Source organism: Bos indicus x Bos taurus, chromosome 23 (genome assembly GCF_003369695.1).
Source record: "Bos indicus x Bos taurus breed Angus x Brahman F1 hybrid chromosome 23, Bos_hybrid_MaternalHap_v2.0, whole genome shotgun sequence".
NCBI classification, from domain to species: Eukaryota; Metazoa; Chordata; class Mammalia; order Artiodactyla; family Bovidae; genus Bos; species Bos indicus x Bos taurus.
The window spans coordinates 11477572-11497101 of NC_040098.1; the positions used below are offsets into that span (position 1 = coordinate 11477572).

The 19530-nt window shown below is 40.8% G+C and overlaps 1 protein-coding gene across 4 annotated transcripts in view; it reads right to left on the bottom strand.

The window, feature by feature from the left end:
* The window catches only part of STK38 (serine/threonine kinase 38), a 41610-nt gene that overhangs the window by 9861 nt on the left and 12219 nt on the right, over positions 1 to 19530 (bottom strand). For all 4 annotated transcript variants that reach the window (XM_027523954.1, XM_027523955.1, XM_027523956.1 and 1 more), the window contains exons 3-9: positions 14108 to 14159; positions 13081 to 13203; positions 11452 to 11535; positions 7761 to 7884; positions 5297 to 5451; positions 1858 to 1960; positions 725 to 786 (exon numbers count right to left, since the gene is read on the bottom strand). In XM_027523954.1, the coding sequence (XP_027379755.1) occupies positions 725 to 786; positions 1858 to 1960; positions 5297 to 5451; positions 7761 to 7884; positions 11452 to 11535; positions 13081 to 13203; positions 14108 to 14159 (703 nt within the window). The remainder of the gene's footprint in view (positions 1 to 724; positions 787 to 1857; positions 1961 to 5296; positions 5452 to 7760; positions 7885 to 11451; positions 11536 to 13080; positions 13204 to 14107; positions 14160 to 19530) is intronic.

The following is a 19530-nucleotide window of genomic DNA, read 5'->3' on the forward strand; positions in this document are numbered from 1 at the left end:
TGTAGGGATATACAGTCCTATTACATCTGGTCAATAATTTTCCAATAACTAGACAATGGGATATGTGCATTGTAATTTATGAACCAATGGATCAGAATAAAAGTTTGCCTAGACAGAACATTTCAGTGGTAAATTTGCACTATTTAAATAAGTTCCACCATGTTACTGAGATAATGCAATAATGTTATTTATTTTTAAGCTTATGGGGCATAATTTTATGTGTATATACACGAATTATTAAAGTAAGCATTTCTCTTAAATTTCTCTCCAGTTTTTAATGACCAAGTTCTTCTTTCTGCAATAACATAGGAAAGGGTGGGGCAGGCGAACTAAGTGAATCACAAGTTTGAGAACCACAGCCTTGAAGTTCCCGGTAGATATTTGTACTTAGTTTCAGTTTGAGAGAACTCCACCTCAAATATAACCTTTTACCACCATAAACAGAGGGAAAAGGTAGAAGAGGAAGGAAAGCAGCTGTCACTAATGTAAAAGGTCAGAATGAGGTCATCCACTGAAAATGTCATGACCAAAACAACCTCATTTTATATCTGCCCTCCTTCAAAATACAACTTTTGGTGCTCCCAATGTGACAGGCCTCCCTTAAGGTAATTTAAAACAAGGAATAGTAAGCTGCAAACATTTATCAAATGCAAATTTATGTGCATATTTCTAAACTGATTCATACTTGGTGTGTAGCATTTAAGAAGCCACAGATATTACTTACTAGCTGACGTCTATTTCTTTTCCAGGTTTCTGCTTTCCTTTTGGAATTCATGTTCTGAAAAGCTAAAAGTAGAGAAAACAAGTTCTAATAAGAAAAGTTCAGCAATGTTTACTACTTTTTTAGGCTCTGGTTCAAGCCACAGGAGACCCTCAAGTCTCGCTTTTCTCCCCACACACCAAGAACTCTGCATGATACATTTCCCACCAAATCCGTAAGCCCCAGTCAGAGGCGCTAAAGCATTGATTCAAAGCATCATGCAGAGAGTTTTAAGCCACACTTCTCTGGAGATAATATGACCAGAGAGGAGGACAGGCCTTAAACAGAATTACAAGGAACTGAATCAGAATTACGGGGAATTCAGTCTCATCAGAGAGAGGCGACGGTCCTCAAGTAGACCTAAAACATGCACAACTTTTCAAATTACTATCAAATTTCCAAGAGTAGTAACTCTTACATAATCAGAGACTTCTGTATATATTATACACTACAGACATAGCTTCCCAAGGATGAACTGTAATTTTACTACATAGTTTCAATGGTTTGGGGGTTTCCCTGGTGGCTCAGATGGTAAAGAATCTGCCCGCAATGCAGGAGACCTGGGTTCGATCCCCGGGTCAGGAAGATCCCCTGAAGAAGGGAATGGCAACCCACTCCAGTATTCTTGTCTGGAGAAGTCCATGAACACGGGAGCCTGGTAGGTTACAGTCGATGGGGTCACAGAGAGTTGGACACGACTGAGCGACTAACCCTTTCACTTTGACTTTTCAACAGTCTGACAGAGCGAAAGTAACTCGCTCTGTCACTGCAGAAAGAAGCACCAATGGTAAATCTAACCTGGAGTTGTTCCCAGGATTTTTTCCTCTACTACTTTTGTTTGCCTGCTCCTTGTTCATCCCTTGTAACCTTCTCAGGAGAGCTCCAAAGAATGCTTGTTGGGACATCTGCCTTAACACATTTGGTGGCCTTCATCTTCTCTCACCACACAGTACAAATCACAGGCAAACCTGGGGAGGTATTTTTATTCTCGAAAGACTTTAACTATGAGAATCTCCTACTCCATCCTGCATATTCTGGTTACCAGGGGGAATAGCTCTTCCAGGGATAAAAAGGCTACCATCACTGTTAACACTTACTGAAATCACTGGGGAGGCTGTGGTTCAGATTTCTATAAAATTCCGTCCTGTGTGCTTTTTTCAGTCCTGTGCAAAGGCCAAAGTCAGAAAGCTTCACATGGCCCTATGGAGAGGAAACAAGGGAAAGAACAGATGAACGTTCACGGATGTGGAAGAGAACATTATCCTCTCCAGCTCCGTGCATTACCCATTACGGCTCCACAACCAAAGGATGCTGCTGCTGCTTTTATTATGGGGAGAAATATATACTAGCAAATGAATTAAAGATCACTCCAAATCCTATTATACAAATATTATATGTTTTGGGTGTATCCACAGCATCTAATTTTACCTCTTGAACCACAGCATCTAATTTTACCTCTTGAACTACCTCAATCAATATTCTATGTTTCTTCAAAATTGTTTTTAACATCTATATAATAATCAAATGACTCAGTACATCATTGTCTACCTATCCCCACAATGCTACTTAATCCAATCTCAAGTCATGTGGATTACAATAAGCATCGCAGTGCCAGAGAGGGCCCGTGTTCCCAACCCTAGTCAGGCATGATACAGAGGATGGTCTTTATAAAAGGCTGTTTGAGCAAGTCTTTATTCACATAGCTTTTTCTCCACTTGAATTATTTCACTGGGATAAATTCCAAGGAGTAAACTATTCCAAAGACAAAGGGAATCAACTTCATTGTACAGTTCTTGATAAGTGTTGCCATACTGTATTCCAATCGTTAAGTCTTTGACTTCATCATTCTCTTCAAAGAAAACTCACACCTCCTATGAGCCAGGCACCATGCCTTTAAATGTGTTGTCTCATTTATAATTCTTAAGCCACCTTTCATAGACTCAGAGTCATTAAACGACTTGCTGGTGAAATGGCAGCACCAAAGCCAGAAGTCAAAGCTCTTTCTCTCCAGACCAGGATTATTTAACCCCTCTCCAACCCCTGATCTCATCTAGAAAATGCGTATCATGGTATCTTCCTGGCATGAATGGTGAGAATTAAGGCTTGTAAGGCTCCTTTCCTGGTTCTCTAAGGTAGAAGAGGGTGTTCTAGGGGTGGTGAGATTTTCCATTGCGGGACATTTGGTCCACACCAAAAAGTCCTTGGTATTTAGTTCTGTCTAAAATGGATGTTTTGGATTGGACCAAATTTCAAGGAACTTTTGTCATGAACCAAATGGCCACAGTCAGGACCAAATGTCCACCTACCAAAATTTTAGGTAGATAAGGAGGTAAAACCAAAACTAGGGGAGCAACTCTTGCTGCTGGGAGCAACTCTATACTGCTCAAGGTCACACAATCAGAAGTGATGTGGCCAAGGACTGAGCCCTGGTGACCTCCCCATCTGTGGTCTTTGGTCCCTAACATATAAACATCCCAGGGTACAAGGCTACAGAAGCCTTGCTTAAGAGTAGCTTTCTGTGTTGCTTTGGTTTTTTCAATCTCATTACGTTTGGCTGTGTGTGTGTGTGTGTGTGTGTGTGTATGTGTATACACACGCAAGCACAAGCATAAAAGGTAAACTACCAAAGATGGCTTTGAGCCTACTAACCTGCTAGTTCCCTTTTAGATTTGCAAATAACCTGTTCTACAAGCCAAGGAAGTGTTTCACAGTTTTAATTACATGTTTTACCTAGACAACTCCAGAACAGTCTTAAAAAACAGTGCCTGGAGCAAATGCTGTTCAAACCTAGATTTTCAGAGAACTCTGTAGCACTTCTCAGTATACAGCAGGAACTCAAAATGTCTACATTTTCACTTTTACAACCAATATGGCTAAACACATAAATGAGCCCTCTTCTACAAGTCTGGGCTGACATATTGTAGAGAGCATGTCTGCACCAAACAGGTGTCCCCAGTCCTCTTCAGCTAGATTGAGTCCCCAGCTCTTGGCCTTCAGTATGTTTGCTGGCCTTGAACACAGACTTAGCCTCCAGTGAAGCCAACACTAAGGCACTGGGTACAGGACCAAGGCATCTGAACCCAAGACAACACAGAGCAGAGCTGCTACTTTATTAAAATATATCTGAGCTTAAGGACAGAAAAATAATCTCATACATGTTACCATTTTACTATTCACTTTGAGGACACTAACTGTACATAAACTGGCACAGAGAGAAAGCTACTGAAGCTATTACACTAAAACAGTTGTTACTGGGACTCCCCTGGTGGTCCAGTGGTTAAGAGTCTGCCTACTAACGCAGGGGACACGAGCTCGATCCCTGGTCAGGGAGGATTCCACACGTCACGGCGCAGCTAAGCCCGTGTGCCACAGCTGCTAGGCCTGCAAGCTGCAGCTGCTGAAGCCCGCCCGCATGGAGCCTGCGCTCCGCAAGGGGAGACGCCACACATCCCACAGGCTCCGTAAGAGGAGCCACCACAGGGAGATGCCCACACAGCCCAAGTGGCGAACAGACTCCACTCGCGGCAATTAGAGAAAGCCCGAGCACCCGGCACGGCCAAAAGTACTCTATTTATTTAAATAAAAAATAATAATAAAAAAATATTTTGAACAATGACATTACATTTTTCTTCTTTATAGCTCTCTGTATTATTCAAATTTTCTACTATGTTTGTATATTATTCTTATAATGAAGGAAAAAACTATTAACCAGAAGAAATTACTAGACAAATCTACTCTCGAAACAGAAAGATTAAGGTTTTCAAAGAAAGTAGACTAAAACTTCAGATTTTTTCCAAAGACTGTTATCAAAAGACAGTAAGAAAGGAAAATACCCTATGAATTAAATTTACTTTCCTACTTAAAAGAATTCAATCTAGAAAACAATTCTATGTACCAGAACACAACAATCTAGAATTTTAAAGCTGGAAGGAACTTTGGAGCGTTTCCCAATCCATATATTCACTTCATAGATGAGTCAGGTCCAGACGGTGGAGTAACTTGTCAAGCAGCATCAACAACACAGCAGCACAGGGATTCTCTTCTGATTTGCTGAGAGTTTAAGAATCAGGCAACTCAGTTCACGTGCATGTCCAAAGCTAACTACAAAGAGGCCATCAGGGAGGCTGAGCAGGACTCCGCTTTAAGTGCAGGGCACAGGGTCTGGAAGCTGAGCTTTGTGACAGCTTTCTGTTGCTGTCGCTGTAATTCCTAGTTCTAGGCTGGGATACCTCAGCAGAGGGGTTCTTGACAGGGGATGCGTTAGTGTAGTTAATCATATGAGAAGATGATCATCTTTGGCTTCACTACAAAATAACTTAAATCAATTTTATGCTTAATAATTTTTCAAAATGTTCTTTAAGAGGAAAATTCAAATTATGGAATTCATAAGCCTTTCTTACCTTAAAAAAAAAGAAGAAAATACACCAGGGAGCTCACAGCTCCCCTACTGTGATTACGACAAGTCGCGCAGGGGTTAAGGCAGAGGCTGCTCAGACAGGTAGAGACACGCTGGTCAGCCTGCACACCTCACAGTACCTTGCTGTCCAGGAGAAGGTTGTCTGGTTTGATGTCTCTGTGGATGAAGCCAAGTTGGTGAATAGAGTCTATGGCTAATACTGTTTCTGCTATATAAAACTGAGTTTCCTCTTCTGTCAGCGTGTCTTTTTTCATCAACAGGGTCATCATGTCCCCTGGAAACAAGAAGGTACAAAGTACACACACGTACACACACAAACACACAAAACAATATGAGTAACAGCCAGTTTTCAGATATGTCCTCCCTACCTGCCACCATAAGGCGGTGCTAAATAGGCCTCTGCTGTGTCCCAGAGATGACCTACTATGGGCGGAAATGCCCAACATGAGCAGAAATGGTAAGCAGTTTCTAACACTTAAAAGATAAAATTTACAGCCACAGATGGCAAAACACTTTCACTAAGCTAACTGATGCTGACCCCTGAGCAATGATTTCCACTTTACTTTGGAGAGAGAAAGGAAATTTCTCCCACACTAAAATAATAAACCAATCAATCAATAAATTTGCTTAAGACAATTTTTTGGACTGGGGAAAGAGCTACTTTATTTTTCACTTGGCACAAATACCTACAAACTTCTCTAAGGCATTTCCACATTCTAACAATGGCTGTACTACAGTTATTAAACAGGCTGAGTGAAGTCAAAGTCACTCAGTCGTGTCCGACTCTTACAGTCCATGGAATTCTCTAGGCCAGAATACTGGAGTGGGTAGCCTTTCCCTTCTCCAGGGGGATCTTCCCAACCCAGGAATCGAACCAGGGTCTCCTGCATTGCAGGTGGATTCTTTACCAACTGAGCTATCAAGGAAGCCTAAACAAAAATGTAAAAATCTGGGGAGGCTGTAAACAAGCTTTCCACTGTCTATTCACAGAACACTAGAACATATATAAAAAAGTAGGATTTAGGTAGCAAAGTGTTAGTCAACAAAAGCTGTTGTAAATATGAACAGTAAATGCTACAGACTAGGATGTGTAATAACTGCCTCCCAAACATGCATGATGAACACCTCCCAAGACCAGTGGGGTTTTTTCTCCAGTGCTTATTTGTGGGTACAAAATGCTTTATGCAACTTTTACAACACAATGTCAGTATTTTAGCAGTAAAGTAACTTTGTTAGTTTTCTGCAAAGTCAAAATTTAAGTATTTCTGCTTAATACCATCAACATACAATGGTGAAAAAAGATTCTGATCCAATTCAACAGTCAGACGAAAGCAAAGCAAATATGAATAAGCAGTTTAAAGGTAAAAGAAACAGGAAAGATTCAGTTCACATTGCACAGAAAGCCATTTATGTTAGAAAATGGAAAAGAGACAGAAACCTCAGATTTTAATAGTGTGTCATGCTGCTTATTTCTAACTTTTACCCTTGGGCAAAAATTAAGGCACTTATTAAGATGCTCCCAAAACTTGAAAAACATGATTTCCTAATCACTCCTGGCAGCCACACATTTAATCTGGAGGCACATCAGTGGGGCCAGCTCTGAGGTACCTGAGTGGCCGCAGCTCAGTGGCCCAGGAGAGCAGCCAGGGGCCTCACCTGTGTGAGCGTGCCCACATGATCAGAGCGCTCAGGCCAGAGGATCTGGGCTGTGCAGGCCAGCCCCACCGAGTGCAAAGGGCAGGGTCCAGGGGACACGGAAAGCTACGGAAGACGACGCACGTAAGGCTTGTGGAGACGCACGTCAAGGGGCTGGCTGGTTCCTGAGCTGGTTCTTACTCCTATTTATAACAACTGACATCTAAATGTTAAAAAGTTTCTCCTCATTCTGTCATATAGATTCTTTTCTAACCTTCATCAGCTGTTAATAAAAAGTACTGATGACCCTAGATCTAACTAAAGGTTGTCACCAGATCAAATATTATGCCACAATTAGATTAGCTTTGGTATAAAAGCAAAAAAAGAGAAAGTTTTCTTTTTTTTTTCTACCAGTGTGCTCACAGTTTATCTGCTCACTGGGAAACAGACTGTGTTCCCCAGAACAGACGTATGTTCTATTCTGGGTTTACTTTGAAGCTGTCTTACAAGATGCACATGCCAAGTTACCAAAAACTTTAAATTTCAGAAATAAGAAACAGATTGTGACTACTAATATATGTAATGAGAAATTCACTCTTTATAAGTTACAGGGGGGAAAAAAGTTGAAGCAAAGAATGTAATAGCTTCAATCTTGTCACTTGGGTAAACAGACTGACAGGACAGGCAAAGCTCCTAGTTTATTTCTATATATTTAAAAAGAAAATAAATATCCGTCTGAAATCCTGAGAATGAGAAGGTTACTTTTATGGCCCTAAAGCTGTAGAAAGGTACTCAGCACAGACAGATTACTGACCTCCTTTACAAACCTAAAAAGATACAGAAAGCAACTTTGTGAGCACGGTTAAAAGTAGAAAGGAGGGTTAATCCATGTAAGAGAGAAACCACAAAACAAAAAGGAAAAATGACCTTTCATCATCAAGTAATTACCTCCAGGCAGGAACTCCATGATTAGGTAGAGGTTTAGCTTATCCTGAAAACTATAGAACATTTTCACAACCCACAAACTGTCTGCCTCCACTAGAATGTCACGCTCCGCACGAATGTGGCCAACCTGGAGGTACATGCATTGGATTAATGACAAGCCTTGCTCTGCTTTATCAGACTGCATATTTGCTTAAACAATTTAAATACTGTTGAGTATTAAATTGTGATGATGCAAAAGATACAGCTTATGCTTAGGCAAACCTACGAATTCAAAATTGACAACATTTGACTTGAAGGTATTCGGTGATGAAAACCTGAGTGATGAAAGGCTTGAAAATGGCAAAAATCAACGGCTTTAATGCAAATGGAAACTTTAACAGTGCTATAAAGTGAACCTCTTGATTAGTTAAAATTACCATTCTTTTCATATCTTTTTGTTCTAATAATTCTTTTTTGATCAAAGTAAGTCCCCAAGATGAGACTCTAAGCAAATCCTGTCTCAGGTCTTCAGAGACATCTGTGAAGACGGCACCTTGACAGTCCCAGATGCTGTGATGCCACAGTACATGGTCACAGCTGTGCACACAGGAGGCACTCAGTTCTGACTGAACTGAAACATGACAACAGCTAAGAAGAGTTGTAGATTCATTTATGACACTGCCAGTTTTCTATTTGTACTGAAACATTTAGCTAAGGAGACCAAGCTAGGCCAAAGATTTGGGAGGATTACTTTATTAATTTATTATTATCAAGTTGACTTCATCTACTTTAAATATATAATAATAATCAAAACACTGCTGCATATCACCAAGTCACACCCCTTTTCTTCTTGTATAAGTGCTGTTAAGTTGCACGACGGGGTTGAATCAGATGTAAATTTATTACGACTCAGGCTGATCCTTGAGTAGAAGTTTTTATCTCAACATGTGCTCCAGGGTGGGACCTCCTACAATGTTTGGAGGTGAAGATATACCAAGTTCACAAACTGGCACTTCTACTGGCAAACTCAGCCCCTGGTGGTTGTTTTGTTTGATAGGATGTTCTGCATGCTTGCCTTAATGGAATGTCTTCAGCAAAGCCAGGCGCGCTCTATTCCATTCGGACACAGACCCCAGAGCCTTCTCTCCTGTCTTACACCTAACCTGCCTCATCTTTCCGTGCTCACTCCTATGGGCCTAAAACTCCTACTGAGTTTTCAGTTTCTACCAAAACTGTTTTCAAGGAAATTTTTAAGTAACTTCAGTGTTTTAGAAATTTTACATTTTTACATCTCTACTTATGGCATGAGGGTGGGAAAAATGGAAGAAGGTAACGGTGATAAGGAATGGTGCCATAAAACTAGGATGAAGCCCAGTGAAGATCTGAGGAAATGCTCACGGCACTTGCTGGCTCTGCCCCAGTCAGTTACCACACAAAGACTGCACGAAGCTGACTTCCCCAACCTGTTCCGTGGCTCCTGTGAAGGCCTCTGCCTACTGCAGGGACACACGGAAAGGACAGGTGTGACCACTGCTGCCTGTCACTCACCTTAGAAGGCAGGACCGTGACTGCAACATTCCTGGTTTGTCACAGGGAAAGCTGCAGGTACGGTGGCCACACCCTGCCCTTTTCTCCTGGGGCTGAGACAGCAAGTCAAGAACTCAAGGTCTAGGGGTGGAGTCAGGCGACTTTACAGGAGGGTGGGCTCTGGATTCCCTTTCCCCTGCTCCATAAACACTGAGTGGGGTGGGGATTATGTGCCAGCTGTGACCCAGGGCACTAGGAGAGCAGAGGGAACAGTCTTTGGGTCCATCCTACCTCTACACGGGCATCACAACCAGAGGCTGTCCTTTCGCACAGGAAGAGAAATGGGAAGAGACTAGCTCAACACTGGTCTCTTATGCTCTAAAATTCATTTTCCAGGTAGCAGAAACTTCCATCTTGTGAGACAGAATAACAACCAGAACTCTAAATGGGTAGCTGTAATTCCTGCTCAGTTTCATAAAAGCAAATAAGAATTTTTTCTCTGGAGAGGGCACCTATACCTACAAGAAGTCAGGCTCTCAATCTGTACTTTGTCAGCCCCACTCAGAAGTGATGGATTTGCCCCACAAAGCTGCTGCCTGCTTCCTCAAGACAGCTGCCCCAGGTCATGTCTGTGGCCGGAAACTAACTGGACCATGCTGAGATCAACCCTAGGGAGCTGAGTCCATCAGCAACAATGGCGCTAACAATTTAAGTTAATTCATTTAAAATCCTAATTTGAACAGACATTTCCTTTATCTTCATGTAGAAAGTCTTTAGAAACTAATTTTGAAGAAGGTACAGTACTTGACAGAATGTCTTTAAACAACATGTTTGGATCATCCTCTGTTACCACCTGTTACCTCTATGAAGGATTAGTAAGTGGAAGTTATGACGTGCACTTCTCTTTACAATTTTACCCTACTATTCATTTGATAAAGAAATACTGTGAGTCTTGATTAAAACTACAGGAAATATATCTTGTAAAAATAAAATTTACTTGTGACATACAAACTATACGGAGTAATCAATACAGCTTCACATTCTCCTTTTCAAGATTAACTGAAGCTCCTACAGTGTCAATACCCTTATCGCACTGATTTTTAGATACATTAAGAGGGCTGGTGTGCATTTTGAATAAGGTTGGTGTTAACATATAATGTCTGAACATCTACTGCCAGGGTATTTGCTACTTCTGACCAAAATCCCTGGGAGTCTAAAGCTTCTGGGTAACATAGGAAAATTAAAGAAAAAATTAAAATCCCAAATTTTGAGCTAGCACTGAAATGAAGGGCAGAAAAGCCCTGGTGATTATAGCTCCTCTCAAGCGGCTGGAAGGATTGGGTGTGGGGCCAACCTCCATCCTGGCTCTGTGGTTCTGTATCTGGAGCTCTCCTTTCCAGGGGGGTCTCTCTGCCCTCCTGTAGCAACTGGTATTTTACAGAATATTTGCAGGCATCGCCCACTACAATCTGTTCTGCTAAATTAAATCAGATTTATAGAAAATCTGCCTTCTCACTTTTAATATATACTGTCTAATACTTAAAATCATACTTATTCTGCATAAAATACTGGATGCAGCTTATACATCTATTTGCAAAGTAGATTTGAAGTTTTAGAAAATATTCTTAATCATTAAATGAGTCTGCACTGCTGTGCCACCTTCATTATATTTTTTCAAATTCATTCCCAAAGAAGACTGGCCTCTCTCACGTAGTGATAAGCCACTCAGAAGATCCAAACTGGGTTTGCGTGAATTTACAGAATGAAGCATGTTAAGACCTATTTTAGATCAAACTCCAAATTCTAGTTCCTAAGTCTCAGTTCCAAGGTACAATACACAACTTTCCTCAACATTCTGTAAGGAACAAGCTACCACAGTAAGTACAACCTCAGAAAACTGCTCCTAATGACAAGGACAGCTTGTGATCAACTGTGAAACACAAATAGCAGATGTTTCTCTAGTAGACTTTCAACTTTAAAAAGACTGCACATAATGTCTTAGGCATTATTTGTACCTAAAATATATGTAACTGCTTCTACTGGGGGGGAGGCGAGAAAGAAAAGCAATATTATATGACAGGGCTAAAGAAAACTAAGAGAGGAATATACACTTCAATTAAGCAAAAAACAGTTTTAGAAGACAAAAATTCGTCAGGTAACTAAAATCACTGCTACAATTGTGCTTTACCTGCTCTTTTTCAAGCATATCTGCTTTACGAAGTATTTTCATTGCATACACATGGCCCGTATCTTTCTTCTGAACAAGCCGCACCTAAATATTATAAGAGAAACGCCAAGAGTTCACGATGCCAAACTAACGCTTTCATGTGTAACAAGAAATCATATTTAAACTGAAAAAGTACTGCAATTTTTATATAAGCAATAACAAAGCAGAAGAAAATGCTTTTCAATGTTTCAAAATGGATATATTATACACAGTGAGGTCAGTGCCGAAACACCCTCAGATATCTATCTCCACCTCTGAATAGCTCTGGATCCCTAGCTGAACAGATCAAGCTAATTCAAAACCCTCACTTTGGACTCATTAAACCCATGACACATGTCATCCAGTCAGCTCAAAAAAACCTAAGGAAATGTTTACAACAATGTCTAAAACAACAGCAAAAGCTAAGGCACAGGAAAAAAAACGCCTGGCAATGGGGGAGGAACTAAAATGTATAATTAGGGAAATAGAGTTTTCTGCAGCTCTCCTTTCTCTTTTTTATTTTCCTTTTTTTTTTTTTTTAGAGAGAGAGAACAGATAATTTATGATGAAAAGAAATGGTCTGCAAACCCAAATACAACTCCTCGGCAAGTCCCTGCACATTCCCTCCTCCTCCCCCAAGACAAGTATGTTTTCTTCTCCCTGAAACATTATTTTCCTTGAGTCCCAGGTCCCCTCCTCGTTGAACATAAAGCTCTTTTAGATGTGGTCCTGTACCTTTTCCTCTCTCAAGAGGCCAACAGGGATTCTGAACACTGAGGGATCAATTTAATCTCTCACCTGTGCCTTTGAATATGTACTCACATTTCCCCTAGGTGCTGGTTTTTAATAATGTGCTGCTCCTTTTGTATTCACAACGATAGTGAAACTATTGCATCAGTAGGTTGTTCACTTCGGGTGCTTTCCACAAATGGGAAGGATCTTGCACAGGCTCATTCAAACCCTCCCCAGCAGACTGCCCTTGTGACCAAGCAGGATGCACTTGGACAACCAGCTGGGACAAAGCTGCAAATGCTTTCATTCTCTACCACCACCCACATTAACTTATTTCTATAAATTGTTTCCCAGGGCTATCTTTTCAGAGCTGTACCAATCTGGCAGGAAGAAATAAAGGGTGGAAATATGCTGCAAGTTTGCTCTTGGAAAGGCAGTGTAATGGGAAAAGCAACAGCTTTGAGATCAGGAAGACCTTGGCCCAGCTTTGGTACCACTGCCCAATGGATGTGTGACACTGGAACATTATATATCCCCTCAGGCTTAACCACATCATGTATAACATATTAGTCATGATTCTCGGAAAGAAGCACTCACTAAGCAATCAATATTGATTTCTTTCTACCTATCAACTCTCCCTCTAGATGAATACTTAAAGCATCAACATCATCTCTAGCAAAACAGAGAAGAACAAGCAGATCCCTGGGACAGTGAGAGGGCAAGAAAAAGAGGACAGAGAGCAGGTAAGACGCGCGGCTCAAAGCCGGGCCCACCCACTCCATGCTGCAGTTCTAACAGCCATCACAAGCTCACGTTACGTTAGAAGCTTCGATGTGCTGTGGGATTCCTGTATTTGATAAGTATCTGTGGTGTTTTTACCTCACCAAAGGCTCCTCTGCCTATTACTTTTAAGGACTCAAAATCTTCCAGTCCAAGTCTTGTTCTCTTCAAACGAAGAAACTCTGTTTCCTTCCGAGCATGCGCTGATCTCCGGAGTCGTTTCTAATGTTTAAACAGAGGGAGAGAGGTGGGAAGGGACTCTGCAACAAGTCTTATTTGTGGTTTAGCCCACCCTGAAAGCAGGGCCCCGCCAGACTAAGCACCATCTGTTCACACAGGAAAGCACCACAGAAGGACCCTTAGGAGGTCAGCCCTGCCTCCCAGCCCTCAGACACCATAACCACACTGAACAGAGGACGCCTCCTCTGTGGACGTGGATGAACCTGCTTCACAGCCTGTTACTCTAATGTTCCTAAACTGGAAGGATAAACTTTCAACATTTTTCTTTAACTTTTCTTATATACAAGTATGGTTTTTAAATTTCTCTCTGGAATTTTTACACATTATGGTTCATTTTATGCATTAACTTTCTATTGTTCCTACAAGTCTTGGGTATTTTTCACCATTTTCCTGGGTTCTATGATTCATTTCTCCTTTTGAGAACACTTCCACAGCCATTTCAGTTCTTTTCACAGTTTCTTATTTATTATATTTTCTGCCACATCTGTGGGCATTGGGGGGAAAGGCTGATTCGAGAGGTATTTCACCTCGACAAAAATTTCAGAAATTTGCTCCACTTCTATGGAGCATTTTCAGTGAATTAAAAATGCTAATTTAAAAAAAATGCTAATTTGCTTTTTAAAATTTTCATTTTATTTCATGTCTTCCTTTCCTTGGAATTCTAAAACTAATTAATTTACTACTACAGAGCCTAGAAGTCATCCTTCTTGGTATTTAATAATTAACTTCTCCCTCTGCATAAGTACCTAAATCCAGAAGCACACCAGCCCTCATAATTTCCTGTTACAAGTCAAAACCCTTCCTCCATGCGCCAATGCTAACAACCTGCTACACAAGACATGATCTGCCAGGCTTGGTTTCAAGGAAATTTTCCAATATTAATTACCTCTTCATCTTTGAGGCCTTCTTCTTCCATCACTTTTTCTAACTTCTTTTGTCTAAAAATAAAGACATATGAAATTAACATTTGAATGATAACTTTCTGTTAATCTATGTACAATTTTTTTTTTACTGATAGAAACAGGTCAAACTCAAAATGCTTCATTAAATCAACAAATTACAGTTACTAAGGCAAGTGAAAAGATTCTCATCCTTTGTTAGCTCTACATTTTGACAAAAATTGTTTAAGATGTTAATGCAACAAAGAATCTAATTTCAAAATGTAAAGTTCTCTCTCTTTGGGTGTGGTAGTTCTTCCTTAACAAACCAACAGCTGGTGTCTGATAACCTCTTCTATCAGGGTGTTTCTCTCCCTGCCCCAGACTGAAATCTACTTCTTTTGTTTTCACATCTTCCTCCTCCCCCCTGCCACAAGCACAGAAGTAACCAAGGTAAACACAGAATTTGGAGATTTAAGGGGGGTGATGTTCACAAAAGGTGATGAGCGGCACTAATAAAAGACACAAAGCCACATGGAACAGCCAAAACAAACAATTACAAAACAATACCAAAAAAGCACCAAAAAAAAAAAAAAAACCTTGACATTTTAAATCCTTGGAGTAGGATACCTTAGAAACTGCATCCAAGAATATTTTTGACCTATACTCTCATACTGATTTGATAAAACTAAGAGAAACAAGTAAAATTTCCTGTTATTTATTCTGCATAATAAATGAAAGCACAGGGGCTGGAATCTCCTCTGTCCCTGTCAGGATCCCAGATAACAGACCAGCTGAGCAGGGCAGGGAAGAACAGACATATAGGCTACACGAAGCACCATCATGTGGTTTAGGCCAGCTGAGGCACCCTGTACTTCGACGTCACACAAGGATGGTTGACTCTCAGTCTGTACACAACTAGGAGCTACTAGAGGCTTGTACACAACGGAATGGTGTTTCTCTTTGAGAATGGCAGCCCGTAGTGAGCTGATGGACTATCAGGAAAAGCAACAGGCAGAGGAGAAAGGAGACAGGAGACAGAAGTGGGAAGGGACTCTGGAACAAAAAAAGCTATCATGAGTCAGATGGACAATAAAGACCTGGAGCTAGGGCTGGAAACTCAAAATGATGTGAACAGAGTCACTGCAAATATGACCAGTTGACAGGAAGAGTCAAGCGAACAGTCTTAGAATTTCTTGAGTGAGAGGATAATGATGCCACTAACTACGACAGGGAACACACAGAGAGGAACATGGGACGATAATGAGTTTTAGTCAATGAATATTTACTGCAATACCAGTATTTAGTGAAAATGAATATTTTTATTTAATTATATTTATTTACTATTAGAAATCATATTACAGTACAAATCCACAGGCTCAGATGATAAATAAGAATTTGCGTCCAAACTCCCAGGAAGTGAAAAGATCTACTGCAACTCTGAAGGAAGAAGAAAGCATTTGCATGACTCCCAGTCTGCCCACTCCTCTTCTCCTAGTTCCCAGAATGTCTGGGGATATGCATCTATGTGTGCATACACATCAGAGAGAGAAGGCTGCACCACTGGTAACTTCCAGAGTGAAAATTAATTCCATTTTTGTGGTTAAACAGTTGAAGTTGGGAAGAGTAAGAGTAAACACACACACAAAAAGAGTAAACTCATGGTAAGAACTATAAGAACTCAACCCTGGTCAGCTACTTCTGGGCCCTGAATATCAAACACCATCATACTTTCTGACTACATGTTCTCTGAATGATCACACCAGACGGTGACAGCAGTCTTAACATGCTATCACACAATGTGTGTTACAGAGACTGCACCTTCTGAATTTTAAATCTAAATTCAAACTGTAAAGTATTCTACACTGCCGCTGCAAGTGTAATTAAACTGGTCTCAGTAGATAATCTGCCTGAGAGTAAAGTATTCAGCAGCATCAACATCTTGAACACAACCAGCTTCTTTTCTTTTCTGGCCACTGCGTTCAATTTGTGAAATATGAAATCTTAGTTCCCCAACCAGGGATCAAACTTTTGGGCCCTCAGGCAGTGAGAGCTCGGAGTCCTAAAACTGGATGGCCAAGGAATTTCCCTCAGATTTTTTTATTAGAGAAAATATCCAGAAAAAACCTACCATCCAAAATGATCCATGGTAATGATTCACTGGGACCAAGTCAAAGATCTTGAAGACACCAAAAATGGCATAACACAGTGACATCTTACAAAAGGCTTATGAATCACATCCTCTGTGAGACAATACCACAGAGTTACTAACTTGTTAGACTCATGTTGGCATTGTGATGACAAGAAAATGCCCATGCTTTTGGAGATGCATATTGAAGCAGACAGGACTAAAAAGACAGATGTTTCAAATTTGCTTTAAAACACAATAGCAAGAAAACATAAAATGGAATAGGGGCTGACTGTATGAACAAAGGCAGGCTCCTCCACTACACGTCTCTGACTGCAGGGCCAGGTAGCTTAACACCCCAGCTTCTGATGAGGTCACTCCAGCTCAGCTCCAATGTTCCAAACCAGGACCCTGAGGGGGACAGGCACTTCCACACATAGAGGCCACACCCAACCCCACCCAGCAAGGCTTCCATGAGCTCCCTTTATTAGGGTGTGAGACCCATTTCCCACATGAGACAGTAAGTTCTTTTGAAGACAAGGACCACATCTGAATCCTCCTTTTCCACTAAGAATAGTGCTTTGTACACAGCAATTTTTTTAAGATGTCTGTTGTTAATCGCTTAGTCGTGTCCAACTCTTTGCGACCCCATGGACTGTAGTCCACCAGCCCATGAACTTTTCCAGCAAAGAATATAGGAGTGGGTTGCCATTTCCTTCTCCAGGGGATCTTCCCAACCCAGGAATTAAACTCAGGTCTCCTGCATTGCAGGCAGATTCTACACTCTGAGCCACCAGGAAAGCCTAAGATGTATTTACTAAATTTAAAAAAAAAAAAAAAAGTGTCACAATGTACGCACACATTCATGATTACTTGTAATCAGCCCCCTTTACTACACCTAATTTAGACTCGCCTCCAACACAGCTCGATTCAGAGGCAACAGGGATGGGAGGAAAGGCTAGTCTACTCTACAAGCGAGTTGAGTGGACAATATTGCTAATTTCTGCAGATGAGTCACTTAAAACCAGGGAAAATGGTATAGAAATAAACAGTGGGTATCTCCATGATCAAAACTGAGAATTCTCCAGAATTACCCTAAAAATGAATATTACACAAATCTTTAAAAATCTCAACAAATTAGTTTGACTTATCTAGTCAGTTCAGTTCAGTCACTCAGTCGTGTCCAACTCTTTGCGACCCCAGGCAGTGCTGCATGCCAGGCTTCCCTGTCCATCATCAACTCCTGGAGCTTGCTCAAACTCATGTCCATCCAGTCCGTGATGCCATCCAACCATCTCATCCTCTGTCATCCCCTTCTCCTCCCACCTTCAATCTTTCCCAGCATCAGGGTCTTTTCAATGAGTCAGTTCTTCGCATCAAGTGGCCAAAGTATTGGAGTTTCAGCTTCAGCATCACTCCTTCCAATGAATATTCAGGACTGATTTCCTTTAGGATGGACTGGTTGGATCTCCTTGCAGTCCAAGGGACTCTTAAGAGTCTTCTCCAACACCAGAGTTCAAAAGCATCAATTCTTCAATGCTCAGCTTTCTTTACAGTCCAACTCTCACACCCATACATGATTACTGGAAAAACCATAGCTTTAACTAGACGGACCTTTGTTGGCAAAGTAATGTCTCTGCTTTTTAATATGCTGCCTAGGTTGGTCACAGCTTTTCTTCCAAGGAGTGAGTGTCTTTTAATTTCATGGCTGCAGTCACCATCTGCAGTGATTTTGGAGCCCAAGAAAATAAAGTCTGTCACTGTTTCTATTGTTTCTCCATCTATTTGCCATGGATTGATGGGACTGGATGCCATGATCTTAGTTTTCTGAATGCTGGGTTTTAAGTCAGCTTTTTCACTCTCCTCTTTCACTTTCATCAAGATGCTATTTAGTTCTTCACTTTCTGCCATAAGGGTGGTGTCATCTGCATATCTGAGGTTGTTGATATTTCTCCCAGCAATCTTGATTTCAGCTTGTGCTTCATCTAGCCTGGCATTTCACATGATGTACTCTGCATATAAGTTAAATAAGCAGGGTGACAATACACAGCCTTGACGTACTCCTTTCCCAATTTGGAACCAGTCTGTTGTTCCATGTCTGGTTCTAACTGTTGCTTCTTGACCTGCATACAGATTTCTCAGGAAGCAGGTAAGGTGGTCTAGTATTCCCATCTCTTGAAGAATTTTCCACAGTTTGTTGTGATCTACACAGTCAAAAGCTCTGGCGTAGTCAATAAGGCAGAAGTAGATGTTTTTCTGAAATTCTCTTGCTTTTTCTATGATCCAACGGATGTTGGCAAGTTGATCTCTGGCTCTTCTACCTTTTCTAAATCCAGCTTGAACATCTCGAAGTTCATGGTTCATGTACTGTTGAAGCCTGGCTTGGAGAATTTTGAGTATTACTTTGCTAGCGTGTGAGATGAGTGCAATTGTGAGGTAGTCTGAACATTCTTTGGCATTGCCCTTCTTTGGGATTGGGATGAAAACTGACCTTTTCCAGTCCTGTGGCCACTGCTGAGTTTTCCAGATTTGCTGGCATATTGTGTGCAGCACTTTCACAACATCATCTTTTAGGACTTGAAATAGCTCAACTGGAATTCCATCACCTCCACTAACTTTGTAGTGATGCTTTGTAAGGTCCACTTGACTTGGCACTCCAAGATGCCTGGCTCTAGGTGAGTGATCACACCATTGTGGTTATCTGAGTCATGAAGATCTTTTTTGTACAGTTCTTCTGTGTATTCTTGCCACCTCTTCTTAATATATAAGTCTAGACTCACCCATTCCTGGGGCCCAAATAAAACTGACACTTGCTCACTAGTAATAATCAAACATTGCACTTGCTCACTGTAATAACCACACATTGCAAAACTCATTATCAGATCAGACTAAAAGCAAACAGAAAAACCTGAGTAAGAATATGGAAGAGAAGTAGCAGCAGATGCTGGTTCTCAGAGGGTAAAATGTACAAGAATTCTTAAATGATTTAGGGGGAAGAAAGGGGAAAGCACAAAATTATTGCCTATTAAATTAGGCTTTTGTGGCTTTAATTAATCCTCCAAAATAATATTTATAAAGAACAGAAACAACACAGATCATTTTGTAAAAAGAAATGCCAGTTGCCTCAGTTTTCATTTCAAACTGCTACAAATTATCCATTTTCTATGGATAATCTACAAATTTCTAATTTTCTATGAACAACTAGGCGATTATTAATACCTATCTCTCTTTATGGACACCTAGGATCACATGAGAGAATAGGAGAACTGCTATTGCTAGAGAAGCTTAACACAGAGGCCAGGA